This window comes from Myotis daubentonii, chromosome 19 (genome assembly GCF_963259705.1).
Source record: "Myotis daubentonii chromosome 19, mMyoDau2.1, whole genome shotgun sequence".
NCBI classification, from domain to species: domain Eukaryota; kingdom Metazoa; phylum Chordata; class Mammalia; order Chiroptera; family Vespertilionidae; genus Myotis; species Myotis daubentonii.
This window is the reverse complement of record NC_081858.1, coordinates 7,020,329-7,047,247: the sequence shown is the minus strand read 5'-3', so window position 1 is coordinate 7,047,247 and position 26,919 is coordinate 7,020,329. Positions and strand designations below refer to the sequence as shown.

Sequence of the window (26,919 nt, the reverse complement as noted above, 5' to 3'; positions counted from 1 at the left end):
GAAAAAGACTGCCAGTCAATGACGCGCAAAGGAGATGAGAGAGTAAGATAAATGGTTTAAAACTAAGAGATGATAAATGAACAATGGAAGAGTAAGCGATGGGCTTTAAGGATTAAGAGAAGGAGTTAACAGAAAAGATAAAAAATAAATTTAAGAAGTGAGGGAAAACTTTTTTAATCAACATTTTATTCTGGAATACCTTTTGATCTACAGAAAAGCTGAAAAGAGATTACCAACAATTCCTATATACCATTCACCCAGCTGCCCCTCATGTTAACATCTTATATAAACTAAGTCTGCCCGGCCCATGTGGCTCAGCCGGCTGAGCGTCATCCATGCACCAAAGGGTCACCCGGTTCGATTCCCCACCAGAGCACATGCCCAGGTTTCGGGCTTGATCCCCAATAGGGGGCATGTAGGGGGCATCCCATGATGCTTTTCTCTCTCTCTTCCTCTCTCTCTCTCTCTAAAATCAATAAAAACTTTATTTTTTTAAGAAACCAATGTTGGGACATCGTTAAGTAAACACCGGACTTTATTTGCAGTTCACTAGTTCTTTCACTAATGTCCTTTTTCTGTTCCAGGATTCCACACTGCATGTAAGAGAGAATGATTTTTAAAGAAAAGAATAGAAAAAAATTTAAAATTACCCAGATAGACATAAAAAAGAAAAACGGAAGGATAGAATCAAGATGACAACCAGTGGAAAAGGACAGCAAACACAGAACAGTCCTGGGTGAATTTAGACACCTGATAAATGACACGCTGGCATGGCCGATCCATGGGGGAAGAAAGGTTATTTGATAAATGGTGCTGGGGAGTTGGTTATCCGTTTGATAGGGTAGGGGAAACAGAACTCTGCCTTATACCATACACCAAAATCAATTCCAGATGAATTAAAAATTTTAGAAGAATATATAGGGCAATATGTTTACAACCCCAGGGCAGAAAGAATTTATTAAATAAGATTTTTTAAAGCCAAAACCATAAAGGAAAGAAATGATGCATTTGACAACATTAATGGTAAAATCTTCTATTCATCAAAAGAGCCAATAAATGAGAAGACATACCACAAATCAGCAGGAGATATTGTTGCCACACATTTATAAAAATAATTAGAACCTAGACTGGGGTTTTTTTTTTCAGTTCCTAAAAGTCAGTAAGAAAAAGAGACAACTCAATAGAAAAATAAAATGAGCAAAAGACATTTCACAGACGATGAAACACAAGAGGCCCCTTGAGAAAAGACCCTCAACCTTGTCAGCAGTCAGGGCAAAGCAAGCTGAAAATGGGCTGAGACACCATTTTATTCTACCAGGTTGGCAAATCAGTTCAACAGTCTGGCCACACGGAGGTTGGCAAGAGGATGGAGCAATAGGAACACCTCTGCATTGCTGGTGAACACATAAATCAAGGCAACCATTCAGGCAACCAATTAAACATCACCTCGTCCAGTGGTTCTCAACCAATCAGGGGTGATTATGCCCCCAGAGGATATTTGGCCACATCCAGAAGCATACGGTTTCCTTTTTATTTTTTTCTTAAGGCTTTATTATTGTTTTTTTTTTTTTTTTTCTTATAAGACAAAAGGAGAGAGAGAGGGAGGGAGAGAGAAACACTGATATGAGAACAAGACAGTAATCAGCTGCCTCCTGCATGCCCCCTACCATGGACTGAGCCTGCAACCTAGGCATATGCCCTGGCCAGGAATTGAACCCACAACCTGGGCACGTGTCCTGACTGGGAAGCAAACCAGCAACCTTTTGGTGTACAGGACGATGCCCAACCACCTGAAACATCCCAGCCAGGGTAACATACTGGTTTCTTAAATGTGCCTGTTGGTTGGGAGAGGTGCTACTGGCATCTTACAGGTGGGGCCAAGGATGCTGCTAAACTTCCTACAAGGCACAGGACAGTTTCCACCACGAAGAATGATTCATGCCCAACGCCCACTGTGCTAAAGTTGAAATAATTTGATCTCATCGGGCTGACGACTCTCAGACCCAGCAGGTCTACTCTCAGGAACAGTTCCTTGATTGACATTAACCATGTCCATGCTGTCCTGATAAAAGTGAAGGAGTGCGTTTATATCTAGGACTAAATCCCAGACTTCCCCCTGGACAGGCTGATTCAACATGCTCCGGATGAGACCCAGCAATCGAGGTTTTTAAACAAATGCTCCGGTGACTGGTACCACCCGAAAGCTTGGGAAACTGTCCTGGATGCTCACGTGCACCGGAGAACATCCATGAGTGCTTCAAAGTGGAAAACGGGGAAAGAACCCAACTGTCCCTCGACGGAGGAGTGCGCGCGATAATGTGGTCTATTCGTACAACAGAATGTCACCACATTTCACTGACTTTTAAGATGCCACTGAGTGTCAGGTCATTGATTTATGAACCACTAAGAGAGAAAGAGGCTGCCAATTAGCCTATGACACAGGGCTTTCTCACACTTAACATGTTAAATTTAGTGTTATTTTAAAATCTCTTAGATTTATTTAGACATTTTATTGCGTCATGCTGCTCTGTTCTCACGCCTTTCCATACAGACCTCAGGCATTGAGAGTTACTCTGCTTCAAGGCCACATTGCAGCGTAATGCTTTTGAAGACCTTTTAAACTCCCATTAAACCCAATTCACATGAGATGGACAATGCACACAGCCCCGGGAGTGATGCCACCTGATGAGCATGTCCATGGGCACTGGACGCGAGCAATGACGACTGCAGCCCACCCTGCCAGGCAGACAGCCACAGGCGGCACAGAACAGCCCAATGTCAGAGGCGCTAATCTGTGGGCAGACGTGAGCACCTTAGAGTCGGGGAAACCAGTATGTGACAGCATGAGATGAATGAATCTCCAAACCAGAATATTTCATTTTAAAAGCAACAGCACACATGAAGTAGGATCCCATTGTATGAAGTTCAAAAACGTGCAAAACTAAACTATGTATTGTTTAGGGCCATGTACTCATGAGGTGTTCTGCAAAGATGAGCAAGTCAAAGAAAAACAAATTCAGGATGATGCCATGGGGAGGGGGGATGCAATCAGGAGATGCACATAAAAGAATTCCAGGAGCTCATGATGTCCAGTCTCTCAAGTTCAAGTTCAGTTTCTGAGTATTTTTACCGGGCCCAGGACTAGGGAAATTGAGGCATGGGCCTCTGGCACAAAATTTAAGGGGGTGGAAAAAAACACTCAAGGAGCAAGATAATAATATCTTACTGTTACATTTTTTAATGGGGTGCAAACAAATCCATGAGGAGCCAACTATCAAACTTCTATACGAGGACAGGAATTGACCCTGCACTTCCATGACCTTGCCTCCCCTGTCACTCTCTAATCCCAGCCTGGGTTCGAATTAAACTTTATTAATAAAAAAAGGCAGCCAGTCCACAGGCAATATCTTGCCCACCTGATTTTTTAAAATAGTGCACTAAAGTTTACTAGTATTCTTTAAAGTGTATGTAGATCATAAACATACACACATCAGCACATACACACATATGTATATATGTAAAAACACTATTTTTAAAACAATATTTGACAGAAACGGAAAACCAGTGAGAAGAACACACATCACAACACTGGGCTGGGAGGTCACGGCAGCAGCCACGACCCTGCTGGAAGGAACATGCTGCTCAGCCTTATCGGTCGTTACAGTAGATCAAGGGATGCGTCCGACTGCAAACTCGGAACAGAGGGGTGGGGCTCCCCCAAGCCCCTGCAGCCTAGCCTAAGGTCCTTCTCCATCAGCCTCCACCGTGAGCAGGACTCTGCATTTTAGAAGCCTCTTCGCCATCCACACCTGAGTTCAACCTTTATCATACTGCTGTGGGTCAAGTAAAGAATCCCCACTCTCCAGATGGAGAAACTGAGTCCCAGAGAGGTTGACTAACCCGCCCAACATGGCAGTGAAACCACTAGTTTATGTTGGTTTCAAATCCATCCAGCACCCATTCCATCCTATGCAACTGACTGGTGGCCTTGGGAATGAAGACGTGTCTTACTTGGTTTACTATTAAATCAGAAAGTGGGGTGGCGACAGTAAGCAAAGGGGTCCCAATGAATCTCTTTTGGCTGGGAGCACGGTTTCATCTAAGAGCCTGTTCCCACAGTGTTGCAGGCAGTATAGTCCCGTCCGTGCATCAGAGGGTGGGCGGCAACAGCTGTGTCTAATTGGCTCCCACCCCTCCTCCACCAAGAGCCCCCATGGGCTGCGGCCAGATTCTCTTCCCTGGCAAACAGCCGTCCAGGGAGCCAGGAGCCTTTTTGGGAAGCAGCGCTTAACTCTTTATGGTCACTGGGAGGCCATCTGCAAGGCGATCACTCGAGCTCACTGATGGATGAGCAATTTCACAGCTGAGAAGAGCGTGTGTCATTTTCCCGAAAAGCACCCAGTTTGCTCCCAGACTGATCATGCAGACACGGGAGGCTGGCTCCTCGGCATGGCCTCGAGTACCTCAGGGCTGGAGAGGGCCCTGCAGAGACACTTGTCAGTGTCCTAGGGCGACTCTGACCCCAAACTGGGGGGCTTAGAACAGCTCAAGTGGGTTCTCTTGCATTTTGGAAGCCAGAATTCAGGGTATCAGCAGGGCCAGGCTCCCTCGGAGACTTGACGGAATGTGTCCTGGCTCCTTCTAGCTTCTGGAGATCCTGGCTCACACCTGCACCCCTCAATCTCTGCCTCCATCGTCACATGACACTCTCCTGCTGTATTTGTCTGTGTCTGAAACCCTCTTCTTAGAAAGACAGCAGCCATATTGGATGAAGGTCCCACCCTCCTCCAGTATGATGGCATCTTAACACGACTGCTTGCATTTGCAGCAGCCCCATTTCCACACAAGGTCGTGTCCTGGGGGCTAGAACTTCGACATATCCTTTTGGGGAACCCTATTCAACCCACAGCAGACCCACCTGTCCGAGAGGAGAAGCTGCCACTGAAGGGAAGTGTGGACAGCACAGGTGAGCCTGAACCCCAGGTGCTGAACTAAACCCTGGATCTGGCTCCCGCTCACCTCTGCAGCCTCACCTCCATCTCTCCCTGCTCCACCCACAGGTGCATGTGCTCCTTCTGCCTCAAATGCACATCCATCCCACTTGTCACCCACTACTCCACTTCGCTATCCAGTCTCTGTGTAAACCGCACTAGCTCACGGAAGCCTTCCCTGGCCCCCTGGCTAGCTCAGGTGCCCTGCTCCCTGCCCCACAATCATTGCTCCCCAGTTCTAGTTTGCACAGCATCCTGGACACCCGCTTTGCAGCTCTCATCACTGGCATGATTGGCTGTTCTGTCGGTCTCCCCAGCAGCCTGGAGGTTCCGTGAGGATGGAGGTCTTGAATGTCTATTCATCCCTGTATCCCTGATACCCACGCAGGGAGTAGGCACTCAAAAATATTTTTGGTGAATATTGGCCATTTCTCAACTCAAAGGTTATGCTGTCGGAAAAGCCATAGTTCCCCCAAGGCCGGAGCTGGCTTTGTAGCAAAAGGAAAAGTGGAGAAGCGCCCAGGAGCCCAAGGCAAACCAAGCCCTGGCCCCTTAGTCAGGAAGAGGTGTAGGAAAATGGTTTAATCCGAAGACCCTGTTCCCACAGTGAGACCCTGCGGGAGCCGGTAATTCCTCCCTGGACTTCATTCTCCTCTTTTGCACTGTGAGAAAATAGACCCAGCCGCCTCCCAGAGCTGTTACAATGAAGACCCCACCCTCTGAACGCCCCAGGTGCTAACTCCATGCTGGGGTTGGGGAGGGCGGGGTCCCTTTAACACGCAATGACGCATCAGCCTTGGGATGACTGAACCCAACTAGGTAGCAGAAAGTTGGGGAAATACTCTCCCTCCTAGGGCTCGGTTTCCCATTCATAACATTGAAAGACATTTCTAGGACAGCAGTTTCCTGAGTTTCAAAGGAGAGTCTTAAGGGCCACACTGTGGAGGACAGGAGGGGAGGCTGCCCATAACCCAGGCGGCTCCGCTTCTACCTGCTGGCACCCACGCTGGGGGTTTAGGTAAGATTTCTTCCCGAAGAAAGATTTTTACTCAATAGTATTAATGATCAGCCTTTAAAACTCCTAACTAGAAAAGAGGTTCCCGAATTGAGTTTTATGGGCCAGAAAATTTACTAAATAGGGGAACTGCCTAGAGTTGGCAATGTTTTTTCCAAGCAAGGACACTACATGAAATGCAATCGTCATCTATAGTCACCCATCATTTCACTTTACAAAGGAAGTTTAACACCAAAAGACTGGAAGGGTATTATTGCAAACTAAAGGGTTGTTCAGGTTCACTAACATACTTCACGGAAACAGTATTGTGTTTCTTGCTGTTGTTCTTTTTTATTTTTAATCTGGCTGGAAGCTGGTTAAAAACATGGCCATGTCACAACGCTGGTCTGGGAGCTAGGTCTCTGTGTCATAATTCCACGGGAGCCTGTTCAATACCTGGATTCTGGGCCTAGCCATTACCTGTGCATCGGGAATCCCGGCTTCAAACCCCAGCTCTGTACCCCTGAGCAAGTCCCTTCCACTCTCTGGCCTCAGTTTCCCCATCTGAAAAATGAGGGGTTGGACTCAATGATATGAGGCTCCTACCAATCTGATCTCTATGATTCTAGAGCAGAGCTTGAGAATTGGGAGCCCCGAAACCCAATATGACCCACACACGTTTGGGATTAATACCACCTCACACAACGTTAGATTTGTGGTTAGGTGCTGGCATTTATAACTCGGAGGGGTTTCTAATAAAAGTCACGGTCTTCAACTTCTTTTGAAAAATTCAAAGGTCTAGCAGCCCTGGTCCCTCCAAGGAGGGATGCCCTCAAGGAGAAGGACACAGCTCCACTGCAGGGTTCCTGCCCACACAGCACAGCCTGGGTGTAACCACGAGGAAACATCAGACAAACCCAAATGAGGGATATCCGGTAACGTAGCTGGTCCCTACTCATCAAAGATGTCCGAGTCACAACCAGCCAGGCTGAGGGACCGTTCAAGCTGGACACACCGCTACATGTAATATGTGACCTTGGGGATGCAATGCCAAAAAAATGTTGCTATCCAGGGCCCTATTGGAACACTTGCTGATTAAAGTCTTGATTCGAGGTCAAGTTTACTGAACCTGGCAACTCTGCGTGGTTACATAAGAAAGTATGCACCTAGTCTCAAACGGCTCATAAAAATAAGAGCGAACTCGAGGTGGGGGATTAGAGAGAGAAAGCGAATGTGTGGCAATGTTCAAAACAGACGGGTCTGCGTGAAGGGGGGACAGGAGTCCTTTGTGTTTTCTTGCAACTTTTCTGTAAATTTGAAATATTGCAAACTAAAAACTAAAACTAAAACTCATCATAGAACTGAGTGATTCTCCAACGTTCGCCTCAGAATCCCCTGCAGGGCTGGTGACCCTCGGGCGCTGGACCGCGCCCCCCCCCCCCCCCCCCAGCTCCCGACGCAGCAGGTCTGGAAGGAAGAAGGCAGGTATGCGAGTCTCTAGCAAAGGCGACGCTGTCGCTGGTGGTCCAACCGGTGTGAACCGCGGAAGCGGCACCAGCAGAACTAGACACAGAGCGCGCTGTAAAAGCAGGCGGGGAGCGGGATGGTGGAGGGACCGTGGTGCTCGTTAGGCACCGTGCTGAGTCGTTCTGTTTGCTTCTGGGTGTATACACTGATGCCTACAGAGCATCTAGGTCAGCACCTGCCTGGCCAGTAGCAGACGGTCAGTACACGTCAGGGACCTGCTGGGACCTGGGTTTCTAAAACACAGCACCAATGACAGGCAATACAGATGCTTTCTGTGTTTGCTGGGGGTGGAGGGGGAGTGGAAAGGTGGGGAGCAGCATTCTTGGGGAGAAAAGCTCTCTGGGTTGCTCCAACGATATATATATATATATGTTTTCCCTTGGAATTGCCGCCACTGAGTCAGGTGAGACACAATCTTCTCGACCTCTCTCCGGATTCTAAGGTGAGAACGTGGTTTTCAGGCAGCAAACTTCAGTCAAGACAGGCTCCTCCTCCCCCTCTTCCAGCGGGTAATGAACCTTACCCTCAAGGCTCATTAAACCCCATTATATAATCACCCCCATACCGAGTCTCTTTATAACCCTTCCAGTGGCTGGTTTCTTGGGAGTAGGCAGTTCGGCTTCATCGGTCTTTACTGCTACCTGCTGCTGCCTCCTTCCCCAAATCAGGCGCCCACCTCAGCCCCAGGCACGCCAGGCCAGGCCCTCAGCAGAGGGACAGCTGTCTGTTGCCTGGTCCCCAGGACAAAGAACAGGAGCTGCTTGGAGAAGAGCAGGGGAGAGGGCAGAGTAAGATGGGGGAGGGGAGGGCATGCCGCCTTCTAAGACACCTCCTGAAGTATTTCATGAGACAGGGGCCTCGGACAGAACGCCAGCTGGTGTCATTAGGACCAAGATGGGGACGTCCAGGGACCATCAGTCACTTGTTCCCTCCAGTGGCTGCTGCCCTGAGTGCTGGACCCCCACAGGCAGCTCATAAAGAAGCACACAGAAAACTGCAGGGGGGAAAGTACCCTGTCATTCCTCATCCCCAGGACGGATGAGGTGCAGAAGCTGGAGCTGCATTCTTGCAGCTGCCGGTCCCCCACCCCCACCCTCAGGAATGGCCACCACCTGGGACCATGGATGCTCTGAATATGGATTGACACTGAGTCCTGGGCGGTACCGACTGGTGAGCCAGTACGGGCACTGCTCTCTTGAAGGCAGCCTCGAGGCCAGGCTGTTCTCCCAGCTGGGCAAGTGCGACAACCTGAACAAGGTCCCTACTTGAAGAGCAAGCAGGCTTCCTTGAGGGCGGCTTTGCGATCTCATTCCGCAGGGGATGGTAGGGTGGCGGGTTCCGAATGAGTGCAAACTCCACCTCCTCCCCGACTTGGTGACCTTGGGTCAGTTCCGTAAACTCGGCCCCAGTTGCCTTGTCTATGAAATGGGGTACTACCTTATGGAGGAGTGGGAAGCTTACGTGAAATAACAGGTGGAAGCTGCTTTAGCCAACCTGGTGGTGCCTGGCGCCTTGTCAACACACAATAAATGCCAGTGGCTATTACTGTCACCGTTTCCATCACCGTCACACACTATCCCAGCGCACAGCACACAGCAATCGCTCCCAACGCCACCCTTTACTGGAACCTGGTGCTCGAAGCCCCGCCCTGTGCTAGGACAGTCACATGCAGTCCTCATGCTGTCCTCACTGTCCGTCCCTGCAGGCAGAGCCGGCTCCGGGCTCCGTGACTGGCCCAGTGACACCTCAGCAACCACTTAGTTGCTGTCAAGCCGAAATCGCTTCCACCAGCTGGTAACGAGTGAAATGATTCCCTCCATCTAGCAGGCATTTTCTCATTCTGAAGAAGCCTCTTTACAGGGGTCACAGAGGCTGCCTGACCTAAGGCAGCTGGGCTCAGAGAGACCCTTCAAGGAGTCACTGGCAAACAGCTTGTTGGACCAGAAGCGTGGAGGGCATCCGATCAGATGGTCCTAGGGCAGCGTGGCGGGCGAGAAGGCAACGCCGAGGAAATGCAGGGGGACGGGAGCCACGCCCACTGCCCTCTGCTTCTCTGGGGAGCCGTTCCCCGAGTCAGCACCTTCCACGGAGCACAGTGGAAGCCGGTCCTCGTGCTCTGTCATGGCTAGCCGTGGAGACAGATCCCTCCAAACTCGGGGCTCCTGCCCCCCTCCTCCCTCCCGGCTGGTCACCCCCAGACCAGAGAAGTAGGACGGGCCCTGAGGAGGTGAAGTCCCCACAGCCCGTCCCAGGTGGCTCGCACCCTGAGGGCCCGAGGCTCGGCTCCGCTCGGCCCTCCTCGGCCTAATGCTGTCTCCCGGCACTACCGTCGGGGTAGTAAGATGGCATGTCACCTCCCCTCACACTGAGGCCACAGCCAGAGCTGACAGTGACAAACGGGCAGGCAGACTCGGCCTGGCGGGCTCCCTTGGCTGGCACAGTGGGGGGGTGGGGGGATAGGGAGGGGACTAGAGGCAGGAAGTTCTCTTCTGAAACTCAGAGTGGTGGGAGAATGGGACGATTACAAGCAGGGGGAACCAGCGCCCGGCAGCCATGTTCTCGCAACAGCCCGGCCCGGAGTCTCCACAGCAGCTTTCTCAGTGAGTCAGGAGGTGCCCAGGGGAAGCTCACTGGGTGAGCCTTAGGATCACCGAGTTTCTAAGCTCTGAAACAGACCCTCGTGGAGTCTCTAATTGTCCAGTTGGGGAAGCTGAGACCCCGGGAGATAGAGACAGGAACTCACTGCAGGAAAGAGATGGAATCTGAGCAGGCTAGAGTTGGGCCTGGGTTCAAAACCTACCACCCAGGCAACATCATTCACACCTTCTGAGCCTCGGTTTCCTTATCTGTAAAATAGGAATAACAATGCCTGCCTCAAAGAGTGTGGTCAGTCTTGACGGTGGCAAGGCAGGGACAATGTCACACAGGCAACTGGTGGCAGCACAGAGACTCGGAGAGAGAGCTTCCCGCGGCCCGATGTGGAGCCCGTGCCACCAGGCTGCCTCGTTCTGTCATTTGTTAGGGTCAGCGCAAACGGGGCTGGTCATTCTCCCAGTGAGGCTCCATGCGCTCGTCCTCCTTTCAGAGAGATCCAGGGACCTCCCTGTCCATAAGGACCAGCGCTGTCCCAAGAGGCACCTGTGCTCCCAGGGCCTCTTAGCCAGGAGCTGCTCCCGCCACAGGCACAGGGAGAAGCCGCGCCTCTCAGATGGAGACCAGCGCAGGTGCCCATGTTGGGAGCCACGGTGAACTCAGCCCGGCTTCCTCGTCTGTAACTCCCTTTGGCAGGAGGCGAGATCTGAATGTGCCAGTCCATGTTTGGTTTGGTTTTTAAACAAATTATAGGTGTTTCTGCGCTGGCCAGAACGAAAGAACAGAGCTGTGGCCAGCCCCTCGAGGAGGGGCTAGAGAAAAGAGGCCGATACATATCCTAGCAGCTGCCAGTGATGAAGCACTTCCTGTGCAGACAGCTCGACACACACGAGCTTATCTAATCCTCACAAACACCTATGAGATGCCTCTATTGTGATCCCCATTTTTCAGATGAGGAGACGGACTCTCAATGAGGCTCTTCAACTTGCTAAGGTCAGGCACAGGGCTCAAAAGCAACCACGGTGGGACTGGAACCCGGGCACTTCCCCCAGGGCTAGGACGTCCTGCCTCCCCCCACTGTCTCACTCACCTGCTACGTCATCACATCTTTTCCTCACCCGGGCTCACTGAGCCACCCTCCGACGGGCACGTGCCTGCCACGCAGGCCACTGTCACGGAGCAGGTCTGGCCCCTGCAGTGATCCCTCCTGACTAACTGGTAACTGGCTTTCTGGTGCTGCCGTGGGCCGTGAGCGCTATTTTGGTCTGCTTCGTTCAGGGCCTGCACCCCTGGGCCTGAACAAGCCAGGCTCTGGAACTTTCCCTAATTTCCCCTAGGTCCACATGGGCCTCCTGCTCCCGCGTGGATGCAGGCTCCACATCAGTAGACTGCAACCTGAGCTCGGCCCGGCTCCTCCTGAGCTCCCAGGAAATAAAAGATCTTCTCTTGGCCCTGGATGGTGTGCTCAGTGGTTAGAATGCCGGCCTGCACACCAGAGGGTCACCTGTTCAATTCCAGTCAAGAACATGTACCTGAGTTGCAGGTTCGCACCCCGGCCACAGTTGGGGCGCATGTGGGAGGCAACCAGTCAATGTGTCTCTCACATCAGTATCTCTCTCTCTCCCCCTCTCCCTCTCCCTCTCCCTCGCTCTCTCCACCACCTTCCCCCCTCCCCTCCACTCTCTCTGAAAAGTGCTGGGGAAAATAGCCTCAGGTGAGGGTTAGCAACAACAACAGAGAGATCTTGTCTTGGCCAGAGGACTAGCTGGGCTTTCCTCAGGGGCTCCCCTCTGAAAACGGCTGTGCCTGTTCTGCAAAACGGGCCTCTGGGAGGAGAAGATTAAGTGCCTTCTAAGACCTCAGCCCTTGATCGCCAGAAAGTTCCATTTCCGCTCTGAGTACTAACAACTTTATCTGCAGCAGAATCCACGGGAGCAGAATGTAAACCACCCCGGGCCATGCTCAGCCCAGTGTGAACCCAAGTGCATGTAGGAGATGTAAAGGTTACACTGTGCTGACCTGAGTCGGGGAGGGTGAAATAACAAAACACAATCACAGGAGCCTCATCCACAACAGAAAGAGGAAAAGGCCGGCACCGGCAGCTCAGAAACAGGAGAGGAAAAAGCTGACATTCCCATCCTTGAATCCCCTGCACACTGGCTTCCCTCTGTTATCCCTACACACCTGCCGGGCCAATGACAACAGCCAGTCGACCTGGAGCGCCGATGACACCCCTTCCCTTGAATCCATTCAAAGAGGCGTGTGTGGTGCAGGTGGGAGGTGGCAGGCAGACGCGGATGAGGCGCATTCGGCGAACGTTTCAAGAGCATTTTCACCAAAGAAAAGGAACAGAGAGAGAGCGTGCACCTGGCAGAGAGCGCCGCCCTGGCGCAGTGACTTACTTGAGGAGAAGCTGGCCTCGCTGTGGACCGGAGGGGTGGAGGGCAGGAAGGGCCCTTGTCCCACGAAGAAGGAGCGGAGGGAGCGCTCGCACAGGAGCGGGGAGCGCTGCTGAGCTGGGATGTTCTCGCAGCTGCCCACGCTGCTGTGGATCTTGAGGTTCAAGGGCTTGCTTTTCTTCTTGGCTCTGGAAGGGGGACAGAGAGAGGGAAGTGTATGCGTACACACACACAATGAGAGCAGGGAGAGCCAATCTCCTTAGCGCGGCGCCCAACACCCACTCCCACCTTGACCGGGCCTGTGGCCCTCGCCATGCCCGTTTCTCCCCTCCCACCCTTTGCTTATGCTGTCCCCAGTGCCAGGAATAACATCCCCTTCTTTGCCTGGTTAATCCCCATCTGTCTTCTTTTAAATTTTTGTTTACTAAATTGATTGGGGTGACATTGGTCAACATGAACATACAGGTTTCATGTGTGGGTTTCTATGTTACACGATCTGTATATTGCACCGTGTGCCCGCCACCCAAAGTCAAATCTTCTCCTGTCACCTTGTATTAGGATCCCCTTCCCCCCTCCCACCTTCCCTCTGGCTATCACCACACTGCTGTTTGTGTTCTTAAGGTTCAGATTTATATCCCACATGATAAAATCATATGGTTCTTAGCTTTTTCTGACTTATTTCACTTAGCATAACGCTCTCAAGGGCCATCCATGTTGTGCAAATGGCACTATTTCATCCTTTCTTACGGCTGAGTAGCATTCCACTGTGTACATGGATAAAGAAGACGTGGCCCCTATGACTACTGGTCCTTTATGACTTGTCTCTGGGGTCCTCCCCTCCAGGAAGCCTTCCCTGACACCAATGCCCCCAGCAGGGCTGTGTTCTTCCTCTAAGAAGCCCTGGCTTGGGTTGGCTGTTCCTCCTCAATTCTCCTACAATAGTCTGTATACATTTCTGTGGCTCTGCTTTCCTATTTTTCCAAATTCGCTCTTTCAGTTTTTATCATCCAAGTGGACTGAGTCTTTGAGGGCAATGATTCTGTACTGTTCATTTCTCTGTCCTTGGCACGTATAGCACAAAACCTGCACACAGTAGGTGCTCACTGAATGCTGATTCAGGGCCTGATCTGGATTAAGACTCTGGCACTTATCACATTGCATTCTAATACCCTGTCTTCCACACTCGACTGCGGGCTCCTTGAGGGCAGGAACCTGTGGTTTCCGTTGTTGGCGCTCTCAGATCCTTGCTTGGCACCCGCTGAATAGAATGAACCTCCCCAGCTGGTTTGGAAACATGCCCCCACTTCTGAAGAGCTTAGGTGATCAGGTTATGAGAGTTTGCTTTAAAATGGCATCCAAAGCTAAGCTCACTGTTCTCCCCACCTCCCCACAGCACCCCATTCAGGTCTGGCCAGGAGTTGGGCGCCCTCTTGTGACCAAAGTGAACCCTCCTTGCAAATGCCCAAGTTCTGGAAGGAGCGCCCAGGAAGGTGTGTTCATGTAAGACTGGAGGGCTCCCATGTGAGCAGCCCTGCCCAGGCGCCTGCTGCTGCTCTGCTGTAAGGAGCCCAGGGGTGACCACGGAGCCGCCCCTCCCAGGCCCGCCGTCAGCCCTGCGTGTCACCTCCCCAGGGACCTGTGGCCAGGCCCAGGACGTGCCTCCCGCTGCAGCAGCCCCTGGTGGTGGCTCTCCCTGGCCATGGCGGAGAAGAGCAGGAAGCAGGGAACCGGTGGCATTCATTCCACACGAGTGCCCGGTGGTGCAAATCCAAAGAGACAGTGTCACTTAGGAGTGAAACTCCCCGGCCCTGGGGTCAGGGAGACCAGGCTCGGGTCCTGACAGTGACCTCAGAAGAGTGCTCTCACCTCTGGGCCTCAGTTTCCTCAACTGGACAGTGAGAAAAATAACAGCGCCTACCTACGGGGGATGTCATGACAATTCTACGAGATCATGTGCCTGGCACAGGGCCTAGCACAGAAGGAGGGTTCAGGTCACCCATTGTTAACGTCACTATGATCAGGTTAAATTCGGTGTCTGTGTAGCATGGGAAGAACCTCAAAGAAGCCAGGCTGTGTTTTTATCTGAAACATCCACCAACTCTCAACTCACTCCCCCCGACAAATGAAAAGGATGCAGTCAAGCCCTTTAGCCAGAGATACTGTTGTCATCTCCAAACCACAGACAGGAACCGTGAGGGCCCCCAAGTGACGAGGCCAGGTCCTTGCACAACAAGCATGTCAAACTCAAAGGCTAGCATGGGCCAAATAAACGCCACATGTGGGCTGAGGGCCACAAGTTTGACATGTTTTTTGTACAAGGAGAACCAAGTCTAATCCAGCACAAGTTTAACAGTAGCTTAATGAGAGTCCAATTGCCTTAAACAGATGGGGCAGAGAAGGGGTGTATCTAAACAAATGATAGTTGGACAGATGGATGGAATAAAAAGATGAATAAATGGATGAGTAGATGGATGAACAGAAGGATGGATGGAGGTAAGAATGGATAGATGGGTGGATGGATGGAAGGAAGGGAGGGAAGGAAGGAAGGTGAGAGGGAGGGAGGGAACATGGAAGAAAGGATGAAAGCAGAAAGATGGAATGAATAAAGGACGGAGAGGATGGCAGGAAGGCAGGAAGGCAGGAAGGAAGCGTAGGATCCCTGAGGACAGACACAGCTTACTTTTCTTTCTCTAGTCCCTGGCCACCCCCTGCCTAGGTCTCTAGCTGGCTCTGCACACAGAACGCTCTAGCTCAGCACACATTAGCCAGCCGCCTCTCAGCGCCCTCCCCACAAAGAACACCGAGGGGCCTCCCCATCTGGCGTTCCGTCTCTGCCCCATTTCCTGCTCCAAGGGTCTGCTGGGCTTTGGGTTACGCAGAGCCACCAGCTCACATGGCCTCTTCACCCTCAGCTTCCTTGAGTGTGGGGTTGTGTCCTCTTGAACTCCAGAACCATCACCCGGCCAAATCCCTCAGCGTCTCATTAGCAGTGTCTGGAGCGTCTGGCCCGGCCAGTTGGGAGGAAATGACAGGGCTTGGAACAGACAAGGTCCTTGCAGTCATGGTGGGAGGACAGGCGTGAGCTCACATTCTCCCACACCACCCTACGCAGCACTACGTGCTAACCCGTTTACTGGGACACAGCCATTTCCCAAAACTGGAACAAATGCCCGCTGGTCTTCCACGTGGCTCAGTGAGCTGGCCAACCTCTCCATCAGGCCCTTTAAGTCCTTAGCAGTTGGCCTGGTCTGATGACCTACTAGGAGGCCTCCAGGAGAGGCCCTCTTCGAAACCAAATAGCACCAGTTCTTGGGTGAGCAGGGAGGGGCAGGGGTACCTACAGACCCTCAATTCAGGTGCTCAGATTCCAGGCATGGGGGGGGGGGGGCTTGAAAAAACAGGGGCCTGCCGGGCCCGTGGGGCTCACTGGTTGAGCACCGACCTATGAACCAGGAGGTCCTGGATCCATTCTCGGTCAGGGCACATGCCCAGGTTGTGGGCTTGATCCCCACTGGGGGGCGTACAGAGGCAGCCAATCACTGATTCCCTCTCATCACTGGCGTGTCTATCTCTCCCTCTCCCTTCCTCTCTGAAATCAATAAAAATGTATTTAAAGAAAGAAAAACCAAGGGCCTGGTAGGGCTCACACTGGGAGGATAGTTCGTGAGAGGCCACTCCGCTCCTTGGCTGCAGTGTCGGTGGCCACACTCATTTCCGGCTTGAGCACACCCCGAGCGGGGCATTGATAAACCAGGCTCTGGCGAGAGAGGAGCACGAGGACGCCTTCAAATGCAGGAGCGGGAGCTCGGGCGGGAGCTGCCTGTCCGCAGGTGTGCAGGGGCATGCCATGCTTTTAGATGACCCATGAATGGTATTTTTGTATTTTAATAGTTAAAATTGGAAAAATAAGCTTTCACACCACACCAAATTATTTCCTGGCATACAGCTTTATGTAAAATACACTAAGAAGAAGAAAAAGAGGAAGAGAACGAAGGACAACCCCTCCTGGGTCTTGTCACAGCACCTCTATGTTTCAAGCTCCGGCCAGTTCTGGAGGACACACACGTTTTCCTGATTATTGATGACCGTGGGCCTTGCCCACCTGTCTAGAAGTGGATCTCCAGGGCCCAGAACAGACCCTGGCATTTCCGTACTGAGAGCTCCCTTAACCCCCTCGTGCTTCCAGTGCACATCCCATGAAAGCTGGTGGGCTCCTCGTGGAGGTGAGTCGGAGGGGCAGCCCTCCAGTGGGTCCACTTTGCCTGGATGCTATGAACAGGCCAGGCTGGCCCCCCACCCTGACTATCCATTTCTAATAGGAAGTGTTTGCTGCAGAGAGTGCCTGGGGAGGGAGGAGGGTGGTAATGAACCTACAGGGAGGGTAAGGGCCTGCACAAGCCCACCTCCAGCACGCAGGACTGCGGACGTCAGCACTGAGGTCCGGCGGGCTGAGTGGGCAGGAGTCAGGCCCTGTGCTGGGGACATGCTATCTCATTTGGGAGAGGAACAATTATGGCCTCCACTTCATAATTAGGGTGACTGGGGTTTTCAACAGTTAATATCCCAGATCACAACTCCATAAAGGCTTGGAGTGTGGTCACAGATTTCACTGACTTCAAAGCCTGCTATATATTCATTACATATACATATTCATATATATATGTATTCATTATATATATATATACATATATATATGAATATATATAATTGGTTTCAGAGAGGAAGGGAGAGGAGGGGGGAGGGAAAGATAGAAACATCAATGATGAGAGAGAATCTGACTGGCTGCCTCCTGCACACCCCCTACTGAGGATTGAGCCTGCAACGAGCATGTGTCCTGACTGGTTCAACCACTGAGCCACTCCGGCCAGACTCAAAGCCTGTCCTTAATCGTTCTATTAATCCTGCTGTAGGAGCTCCTCATGTACACGCCCATTTTGCAGGTGTGCTTGCAGAAACCCAGAAGTGTCCAGTGGTCGGCAAACTCATTAGTCAACAGAGCCAAATATCAACAGTACAACGACTGAAATTTCTTTTGAGAGCCAAACTTTTTAAACTTAAACTATATAGGTAGGTACATTGTTATTAACTTTATTAGGGTACTCTTAAGGTCTAGGAAGAGCCACACTCAAGGGGCCAAAGAGCCGCAGTTTGCCGACCATGGGTAGGCCATCGGTTTCAGGATTAGCGGGGGGAAACCAATCTTTCACTCACAGCCTGGGCATCTTGCCAGAAGGCTGGTCTTGGCCAGTTCTTGACCTGGACATGGACAATGCTGCCTCTGCCCCACGGAATACTCCAGAATCCACGGCCTCCTCTCCAGGCAAACACCATCGGCCGGCCCAGCCTCCCCCACCCCTCTGAGCTCACCCAGCCAGCCAGCCTCGGCTCTGCCTCCCAGGCCTGCTCTGTGCGGGCGTCCAGGCGCGCTGATTTTCCTGCCTCCCTGTGATTAGCGACTAATCTTATTTTTTTGTTCCCCGACCCATAAATCAGTTACAGACCAAATATTTACACAGGCCATCATTTCCGACTGAACCAGGGCTCGTGACAGCCCTGGTTATTAAAAAGGATGACTGATTTGGGGCCGAGATTTCACGGGCATGTGGCTGGATGTTTTCTTTTAGGTTTCCTTCCCCGTCCCCTTGCCCGAAGAAAAAACCGATTTCCAAGAAAAACTGGCTCAGAGATCTGCTCTCGCTGTCTCCAGGGGGCCAGTGGGACATGGTCAGCCCCCAAAGTGCTGGCCTGTGCTGGCTTCTCCCCCTTCTCTGGAAGCCCTTCTCTGGCCTCCCCCTGAGCAGGGAACCATTGGACCCTCAAACCTCCCCTAACTCAGGAACCCTAGAGAAGAGAGGGGGAGGGGCCAGGAAGGGGGAGCTGGACAGCATCATTACTCTCAGCCCAGGACACCCGAGGTGACCGAGGGAAGCCATGTGTTGAGTTGGTAAGATCACCCGGTGGGGCAGCAGGAGGCTGTCATTTCCTAGCAAGTCACCTTGGCTACGAGGCTGGTTTTTCCTCCGGTCAAGTGCAGGGATTTGCTGGGTGGTCTCTGTCCCTTCCTGCCCCCTGTGTCTTGGTTCTAATTATGAGAGCTGCCATTCACTGAGCCCTCACTAGGTGTCCAGCCTTGGGCTAAGCATTCTACAGGCATTAACTCATTCTGTTCTTTGTTGTTGTTAATCCTCACCTGAGGATATTTTTCCATTATTTTTTAGAGAAAGTGGAAGGGAGGGGGAGAAACAGCGACATGAGAGACACACACCCGATGGGTTGCCTCCTCCATGTGCCCCGACCAGGGCCAGGAATTGAGTCTGCAACCGAGATACATGCCCTTGACTGGAATCAAACCTTCAGTCCACAGGCCTACACTCTATCCACTGAGCCAAACCGGCCAGGGCTCATTCTGTTAAGATGGGGTTTGTCACCTCCAGATGAAGGAACAGAGGGTCAGTGACTTACCAGGACCGCACAGCGTGTAAGGGGCGGGGTGAGGATTTGAACGTGGCTGTCTGAGCCCAACGCTCTTCGAGTTAAAAGACCCTGCAGCCGCCCTAGGCCCTAGTTCGGCTGCTCGGCCCACTTCAGCAGGGAAGCACCCTCCCGCGTGGACTCCCATCACCCGACACGCCACATGAACACGTCCAGGTAAGCATCCTAAGCCAGTGGTTCTCAACCTTGGCTGCACATTAGAATCACCTGGGAATCTTTTTAAAATCCTGATTTCTGGGCCTCATCCTCCGGAAATTCTGTTTCTTTGTTACTAATGTGGCCCCACCCCATAACAAAGAAACAGAATTTCTGGAGGATGAGGCCCAGAAATCAGGATTTTAAAAAGATTCCCAGGTGACTCTAATGTGCAGCCAAGGTTGAGAATCACTGTCCTAAGCGAAGGCAGGATTGAGGGGATCTGCTCAGGTGGGAGCCAGCAAAGGCTTTCCCTCTGCAGGCAGGGCAGCCGGAAATATTTTTTCAGGCAAACGGTGAGATTTTGCCACTATTGAATATTTCACCAGAGATGCTTGATGCTAGGAAAAGTGAATTGGGAGTGAATCCTTACGGACATGCCTCAAGAAGCAGTATTTCAATGGAGCAATTCTATGAGAAACACACTGAAATGCGCACATCACAGCCTGAGAGACAGACAAGAGCATCTACCGGCTGTAAGGGCTTGGGAAGGACTCAGACTTAAGTTCCGGAGCCCGGCTGGGCGCCCGCCAGCTGCTGACCTCAGCTGCTCTCAGTTTTCTTTCTTGTAAAATCTCACCCTTAGAAGCTCCTCCGTCCTCACAGTGATGTCCCTCCCCTTGCTGCAGACCTATGGAGTGGCCTCGGGCAGGGCCAACTCTGCCTGGCTTTGAGTCCTCCTGTTTAGACAATGGGATCACCCCTCCAGACCTTCCATCCGCCCTGGCTTCTGTGGGGGCAAATGCGTCAGCACTGGCTGAGCAGAGGGCACAGTAAAACTTCAGCTGGTGTGGTCCCAGCAGCGCGGCATTTCCACTAAGTCACTCGTGACTGTCTGACGGTGTCTCTGGGAAGAAAGTCTGGAACTCTTATTTCCATACGAGTGTGAAGAACTGTTGCCTGAAATCTGTGTTGTTGCTTTTTCCAGCCAAGGCCTTCGACCTGCTTTCAGCTTTTGCTGATGTGGGAAGAAAACTCACTGCCAATCAACACATATAGTGTGATTTTATCTATACAAATATTCTATCTAATAAAGAGGGAATATGCTAATTGACCATCACAACCTCACAAGATGGCAGCGCCCACAGCCACAAGATGGTGGCACCCAGTCCCCTCAGCCCCGCCTCATCCAGCCAGAGTCCCCCATTCCTCTCAGCCCCACAGGGGAAGGCAGTTGGGGGCAATCGGGCCAGCAGGGGAGGGCAGTTGGGGATGATCATGCTGGCAGGGGAGCAGTCAGATGTCAATCAGGCTGGCAGGGGAGTGGTTAGGGGTGATCAGGCTGGCAGCAGAGTGGTTAGGGACAATCAGGCAGGCAGGCAGGCAAGTGGTTAGAAGCCAGAAGTCCCAGATTGTGAGAGGGATGTCCGACTGTCGGTTTAGTCCCAATCCTAGCCTAAACTGGCAGTCAGACATCCCCTGTGGGGTCCTAGATTGGAGAGGGTGCAGGCTGGGCTGAGGGACACACCCCCCCCGGGATGAATTTTATGCACCAGTGTGTGTGTGTGTGTATACTGGTATATGAATGTAATTATGTATAAACACACCTATACATTTGAATATATTTACTATATATTCCTGTGATATATTTAAGGTCACAGAAAAAGAACCGGAAAGGTTTCCACTGAGAAAGACAGCGGAAGTAAGGGGGTTGAGGGAACCTCCATATTTGTCTATGTGTGTGAATCTCTTGCAGTGACAATGCCTACCACGTCTGCAATGCATGTGTAATTTGTAAGGAAGGCAAAAGCAAGGAGGGCAGGGGGAAAGAAAAGGAGGCTGTATATCAATAAAACTCTAATTTAAAAAACAGGCAGTGGGCTACCTTTGGCCCACGGGTCATGATTTTCTGACCATTAGTCTAAAATATCAATTCCAATTGGAATGATGGTTACCAGAGGGGAGGCGGGGAGGGATTGAGACGTGCAGACTGGCAGTTACAAAACAGCCCCAGGGACGGAAAGCCCAGCACAGGGAGTACAGTCCAGAGCGTGTGATAACTGTGTCGGGCGCCAGGTGGGTGCCTGGAACACCAGGGGACACTGTGGAAAGTATCTGATTGTCTAACTGCGATGCTGTATGCCCGAAGCTAGTACAAAATAATACTCAATGTCAACTGTAACTGGAAAACAAAGCATCAGCTCCAGGAGGGAGGGTCATGGCAGTTTCGGTAACTACTATACCCCGGATGCCCAGGACACACCTGGCACACAGTAGCAGCTCAAGAAACGGTTATTGAAAGAATGAATAAAACCCGGCCTCTGTCTATTCACCTGGAAAACTAACAATTCAACTGCTATCCTGAGCCCTTGAGGGGGATGCGGCTGTTACTCGTTTAAGTGTCTTGAACTAATTGTTGCCAGCACGCAGGTTAATGAAACTGACTGATCTTAAAAAAACAAACCAAAAACATAAAAACCCCTGAAATAAGCCAATCAGAGAAAGATAGATAAGTATCACATGATCTCACTCATATGGGATATAATGATCAACATAAACTGATGAACAAAAATAGATCCAGAGACAAATGGCAGGGGAGGGGGGCGGGGGTTAGAGATCAATCAAAGGACTTGTATGCATGCCTATTGGCATGACCAATGGACACAGACACTGGGGCGGTGGGGGCTTGCCCTCGGGGGTGGGAGTGGCGGGGGGGGGTGGTCAATCAGGGAAAACTGAGATGTATGTAATACTTTGAACAATAAAATAAATAAAAATAAAACAAACCAAAAAATAAAACTGCCTGGCTGGTGTGGCTCAGTGGTTGAGCATCAACCCATGAACCAAGAGGTCATTGGTTTGATTCCCAGTCAACACACATGCCCGGGTTGTGGGCTCGATCCCCAACAGGAGTCGTGCATGCAGGAGGCAGCTGGTCAATGTTTCTATCTCTCTATCCCTCTCACTTCCTCGCTCTAAAAAATCAACAAAAACATGTTTTTAAAAAATCAGTTCTCATTCTCACATCAAAAGGGTCCCGCTCTGGGGCACTTTGCTGGCTTAGGAAACGGAGAAACAGGGCTGATGGCTTCTGCTCAGCACTGACAGAGGTTTCTCAGCCCCCGCCAGGCACAAAAGCTGGTCCCGCGGTCCTGTGGGTTCCCAGATCTGCGGGCAGAGGCTCCCATCTCCAAGGAAACTGCATCTATAAATGCCACGTGGTATTTTCCAACCACAGGCAAACAGATTCTGATTCAGAGGAAAATCTACAAACTTTTGCTCCAAAATAGGGACATGGCTTCAGGGGAAACCTGACATGGTGGGGGCAAGGCAGCAAAGGGGACTTTCAAAAGAATCAGGGATATATATATTTTTAATATATTTTTACTGATTTCAGAGAGGAAGGGAGAGGGAGAGATAGAAACATCAGTGATGAGAGAGAATCATTGATTGGCTGCCTCCTGCATGCTCCCCACTGGGGATTGAGGCTGCAACCCAGGCATGTGCCTTGAAGGGGAATTGAACCATGACCTCCTGGTTCATAGATCGACGCTCTATCACTGAGCCACGACAGCCAGGCCTGCAGGTGAATTTTAAAGTAGGGGAAACTGCTGCACTTTTGGACGCTTTGTTCCATGGTGCCCTGGACTCAGGGCAACTGGCATTTCAACAGGCAGACCAGGGAGTGTTGCCAATACAAACCGGTAAGCCTTGGAGTCTGACTGTTGCAGAGAAAGACTTCAGCAGTGGGCACTGAGTCCCGGCCCTCCCCTTGCTCCACGCTCCTGGGAAACTGGGTAAGAGGCTCCCTCCCTCCTCCGCCTGAATATGCAAACGCACCTGCCCTTCAGCAAAGGATGAATTATGCATCAGGTTGGGCAGGTTGACAGAGACAGGCAGCTGCCCACCAAAGGCCACTCGGGGTACAAACAGAGCCGTCACATCAAGATGTTGCAAAAGGCCCCTCCACCCCCATTCGCCTTGACACAAATCTCTGGGCTGTGTGGCTGTCTCCATCCCTGTCCACCGTGTCCATCCCAGCTCGCTTGTGGATGCAAATGCATCTAGGGAGGCAGTGTATGTCATGGACCAAGCCGTGAGCTGCAAATTAAATCAAGGAGTGAAGTAAAAATCACACTAATAGGAAGTTTCCCCATCTCTCAGGGACCTCCCATGCTGGGCACTGGGATATACGTTTCCCTAACATTACCTCCAATCTTCAGCGCCAATGTGGGAGTAGAGGATCGTGTCCCCATTGTACAGAAGGGGAAACTGAGGCAGGGAGCGTGGCAGCTGCTGGCCCCCAAGGCCCACAGGGGTGGCTGGTTTAAGGTGTGTGCTCCTTCACCTTGCAGGTTGTCACTGATACAATCAGGCTGGCTGGGGCTCCACAGAAGGAGAGGTGACGAATGTGGAGGGTATGGAACAACAAGACAACCAACCCAATGAGAAAATGGACAAAAGACTTAAATTGACATTTCTCCAAAGAAGATATACAAGTGGCAGCCAACAGGCACATGGAAAGATGCTCAACATCATTCGTCGTTAGCAAAATGAAAAGTAAAAGCACACTGAGATACTACTGCACACCCACTAGGGTAGCTATGATTTAAAAAATGGAAAATAAGTGTTGATGAGGATGTGGAGAAATAGGAATCCTCACACACTGCTGATGGGAACGAAAAGTCATGCAGTTGCTATGGAAAGAACGGATGCCTCTTTAGAAAGTTAAACAATTACCATGTGATACAGCCACACTCCTCCTAGATACCTATCTAACAGAATCAAACTCTCCAACGATTACACACGCATGCATGTTCAGGCAGTGTTATTCCCAATAGTTACAAGGTGGACACAGCCCAAGCGTCCATTCATGGGTGGATGGAGAATTTGTGGCAAATCCATACAATGGGATATTGTTCAACCTTAAAAGGAAGGAAACTTTGACACAGGCTGCAGCATGGATGAACCTGAAGAATTATGTTGAGTGGAAGAAGAAAGCCACATAAGGACAACTCTTCTATGACTCCACTTGCAGGAAGCACTTAGAATAGCCAGTCGCAGAGAAGGGAGGTAGAATGGCGGTTTCCAGGCTGGGGGAGGGGAGGATGGGGACCGAGCTTCAGATTAGAAAGATGGAAACAGTTCCAGAGACGGACAGCAGTGACGGCCGCAGAACGTTAACATGCTCAGGCACGGACGGCATACCTGAAAATGGTTAAAATAACAACCAAGATGAGATGGGGGAGGAGGGCCCTGGGGGGGAAACGGGGGAAGAGAGAGGGAGCGACTTGGAGAGGTAACTGCTTTTCTTTAAGACGAAAGGGAAGGTGGTTTCCTGGGGAAAGGAGACTGAGCTGGGGGGAGGGAGCTGGCAGCCACTCAGTGAGAGAAGCCACCAGCTGGCTGGGTCTATTTCGCGTCCACCTTCTCCACAGCTGTCACACATCTTGTCTAGCTGTGTGCTCGCCGCCTGCTCAGACCCAATTTAATTGGAGGTTCAGGGCTCCCCAAGTGCCAAAAGCAAATGCCAAGCTGGTGACCAGCAGCGAAGGAGCTGAGAACCCAGGTTGGCTGAAGTGCAGCAAAGAACCACCTGCCCCCTGGGGAGGCTGCCGCGGCCTGGGGTCCTGGGTCCCGCTCCACACGGTCACCACAGCGCCTGCGCTGTAAGAAAACCAGGGGCGGGGGACCCCGAATGAGAGCGGACGCTCAGAGGCACAGCGAGTACCAGCTTTCAGAAACAATCAGGCCCTGGTCATCTTGGAATACCCTGGGCGGTGCCTTCAGCAGGGTTTTGCAGCGGACACCAGGGAAAACGCAGACTGGAGTCAGACAACCCGGAATGGGCTGCTCTGCGCCTTGGATTTCTGGGTAACTGTTTCCTCTGTGGCAGTTACCCAGTTGCACATACCGTTCCCTTGACCTCTTTCCTAGGGTGGCTGGAGGCAGTATCTGGAGTTCATTTGGGGTGTGGGCTCGGAATAGCAATGAAATCAGGAACCCAGCGCTGCAGCGACCAGCAGCTCCTTTTCAGCGAGGTTGCCTAATCTCTTCAGTCAAGGGGCGGACTGAGGTAGACAGTGCCATTCCCTCAGGGACTCTCCTCGCTCCGGTCCTCCCTGGGACTAGCTAGTACGCCCACTAATGAGGGACAGCCGTCACCCAAAGACAGCCGTGGCCTCCCCTTGCCACGTCCAGGTGACACCAAGAAACCCCTATGACACTGGAGCCAGGAAGTCACCTCGCAGAGCCTCAGCCGCCACACCTGCAAATGGGACTAACTGCAATGCCCGCCTCCCTGGTTGCTGGGAGGGTTTCCTGAGAGAACACATGTCACCTCATGGCACACACAGAGCCGACACAACACATGGGCCAGGACAGACAGATGAGGGGGCTCAGCTGCCCCAGGCACCCAGGGGACTAAGCCGACTTCAATGCACCTTTAACCATTTTGCAGGACACGGCGGGGGGGCGAGGTAGGTCCACTCAAAAGCTCCCAGCACAGGCAGCAAGACACCGCTCTCCTTGTCCCTGGTGCAAGGAGCTATGTGAGTTCTTGCTCCTCAGACACCCACAGGCTCGGACTCTTTATGGTTCAAGTTCAATTTGGTTTTTTTGTAAAAGAGCATCCACACAGTTTTAAAGTGTTACTACCGCCCCCGGAAGGTCCATAATGACAAATAAAAGGCCCCTCAGGAGGGCTTCCGGGAGCTGGGAATGTTCGGATTCTTCACCGGGCGCTGGTTACACGGGTATGTGTCTCTGATAAAAAATCAAGGAGCTGTCTACACTTACTAAGGCGCGTTTTGTGGACATGTGTTAGGCGTCAATAAAAAGAGTGTTAAGTCCCTTGTTATGGGTTGAACTGTGCCCCCCCCCCCCGAAAGACATGTTAAAATCCTGACCCCCAGACCTAAGACTGTGACTTTATTTGGAAATAGGGTCATTGAAGATGTAATTGGTTAAGTTTAGATGAGGTCATATTGGAGTAGATATGATTTGTGTCCGTATAAAAAAAGAAACTTTGGGCACAGAAGTGCATATAGGGCAGATGATGTGAGAGACACGGGGGCACCACGTGAAGATAAAAGCAGAGGCGGGGCGCTGCTTCTACCAACCAAGGAGCCAAGACGGCCAGCAAACCACCAGGAGCTAAAGGAGAGGCTGGAACTAGCTCGCTCAGCAGGAGCCAGCCCCCCCAGCACTTGGTTCTGGACCTGGAGCCTCCAGCACCGGGAGATCGTGTCTGTGGGCCAAGCACCCAGTGTGCAGCACTTTGCTATGGCGATGGCATCTCTGGGAACCAACAGCCCCTTTGTCCTCCCTCTGATTCCCAGTGAGGCTCCAGCGAGGCCCCCACTGTTAATGGGGGTTTTTTTGGTGTTGTTTTTTTTTTTTTTTTTTTGGTTAATCCTCATCTGAAGATATTTTTCCATTGATTTTTAGAGAGAGTGGAAGGGAAGGGGAGAGACACATCAATGTGAGAGACACATTGATTGGTTGCTTCCCACACGTGCCCCAACCAGGGCTGGGGATCGAGCCTGCAACTAAGGTCTGTGCCCTTGACGGAATCGAACCCCGGACCCTTCAGTCCTCGGGCCAACACTATCCACTGAGCCAAATTGATCAGGGCTATTAACGGTTTCTTGTGTGTCCTCCCAGAGAATTTGTTTTAATCATTACATCTGGCATCCCTTCCTAGCTTTGTCCACGGCTCTGCTGTGGGTGGTCACATACCTGGGCTCTGAGCTCCAGGCCCACTTCTCAGAGTGAAGCCTGGTGGGAC

The 26,919-nt window shown here is 51.5% G+C and overlaps 1 protein-coding gene across 1 annotated transcript in view; it reads right to left on the bottom strand.

Annotated features, from left to right (window-relative positions):
* The window catches only part of KSR2 (kinase suppressor of ras 2), a 271,249-nt gene that overhangs the window by 109,780 nt on the left and 134,550 nt on the right, over positions 1 to 26,919 (bottom strand). The window contains exon 5 of the mRNA XM_059676311.1: positions 12,507 to 12,691. Coding sequence (XP_059532294.1) covers positions 12,507 to 12,691 — 185 coding nt within the window. The remainder of the gene's footprint in view (positions 1 to 12,506; positions 12,692 to 26,919) is intronic.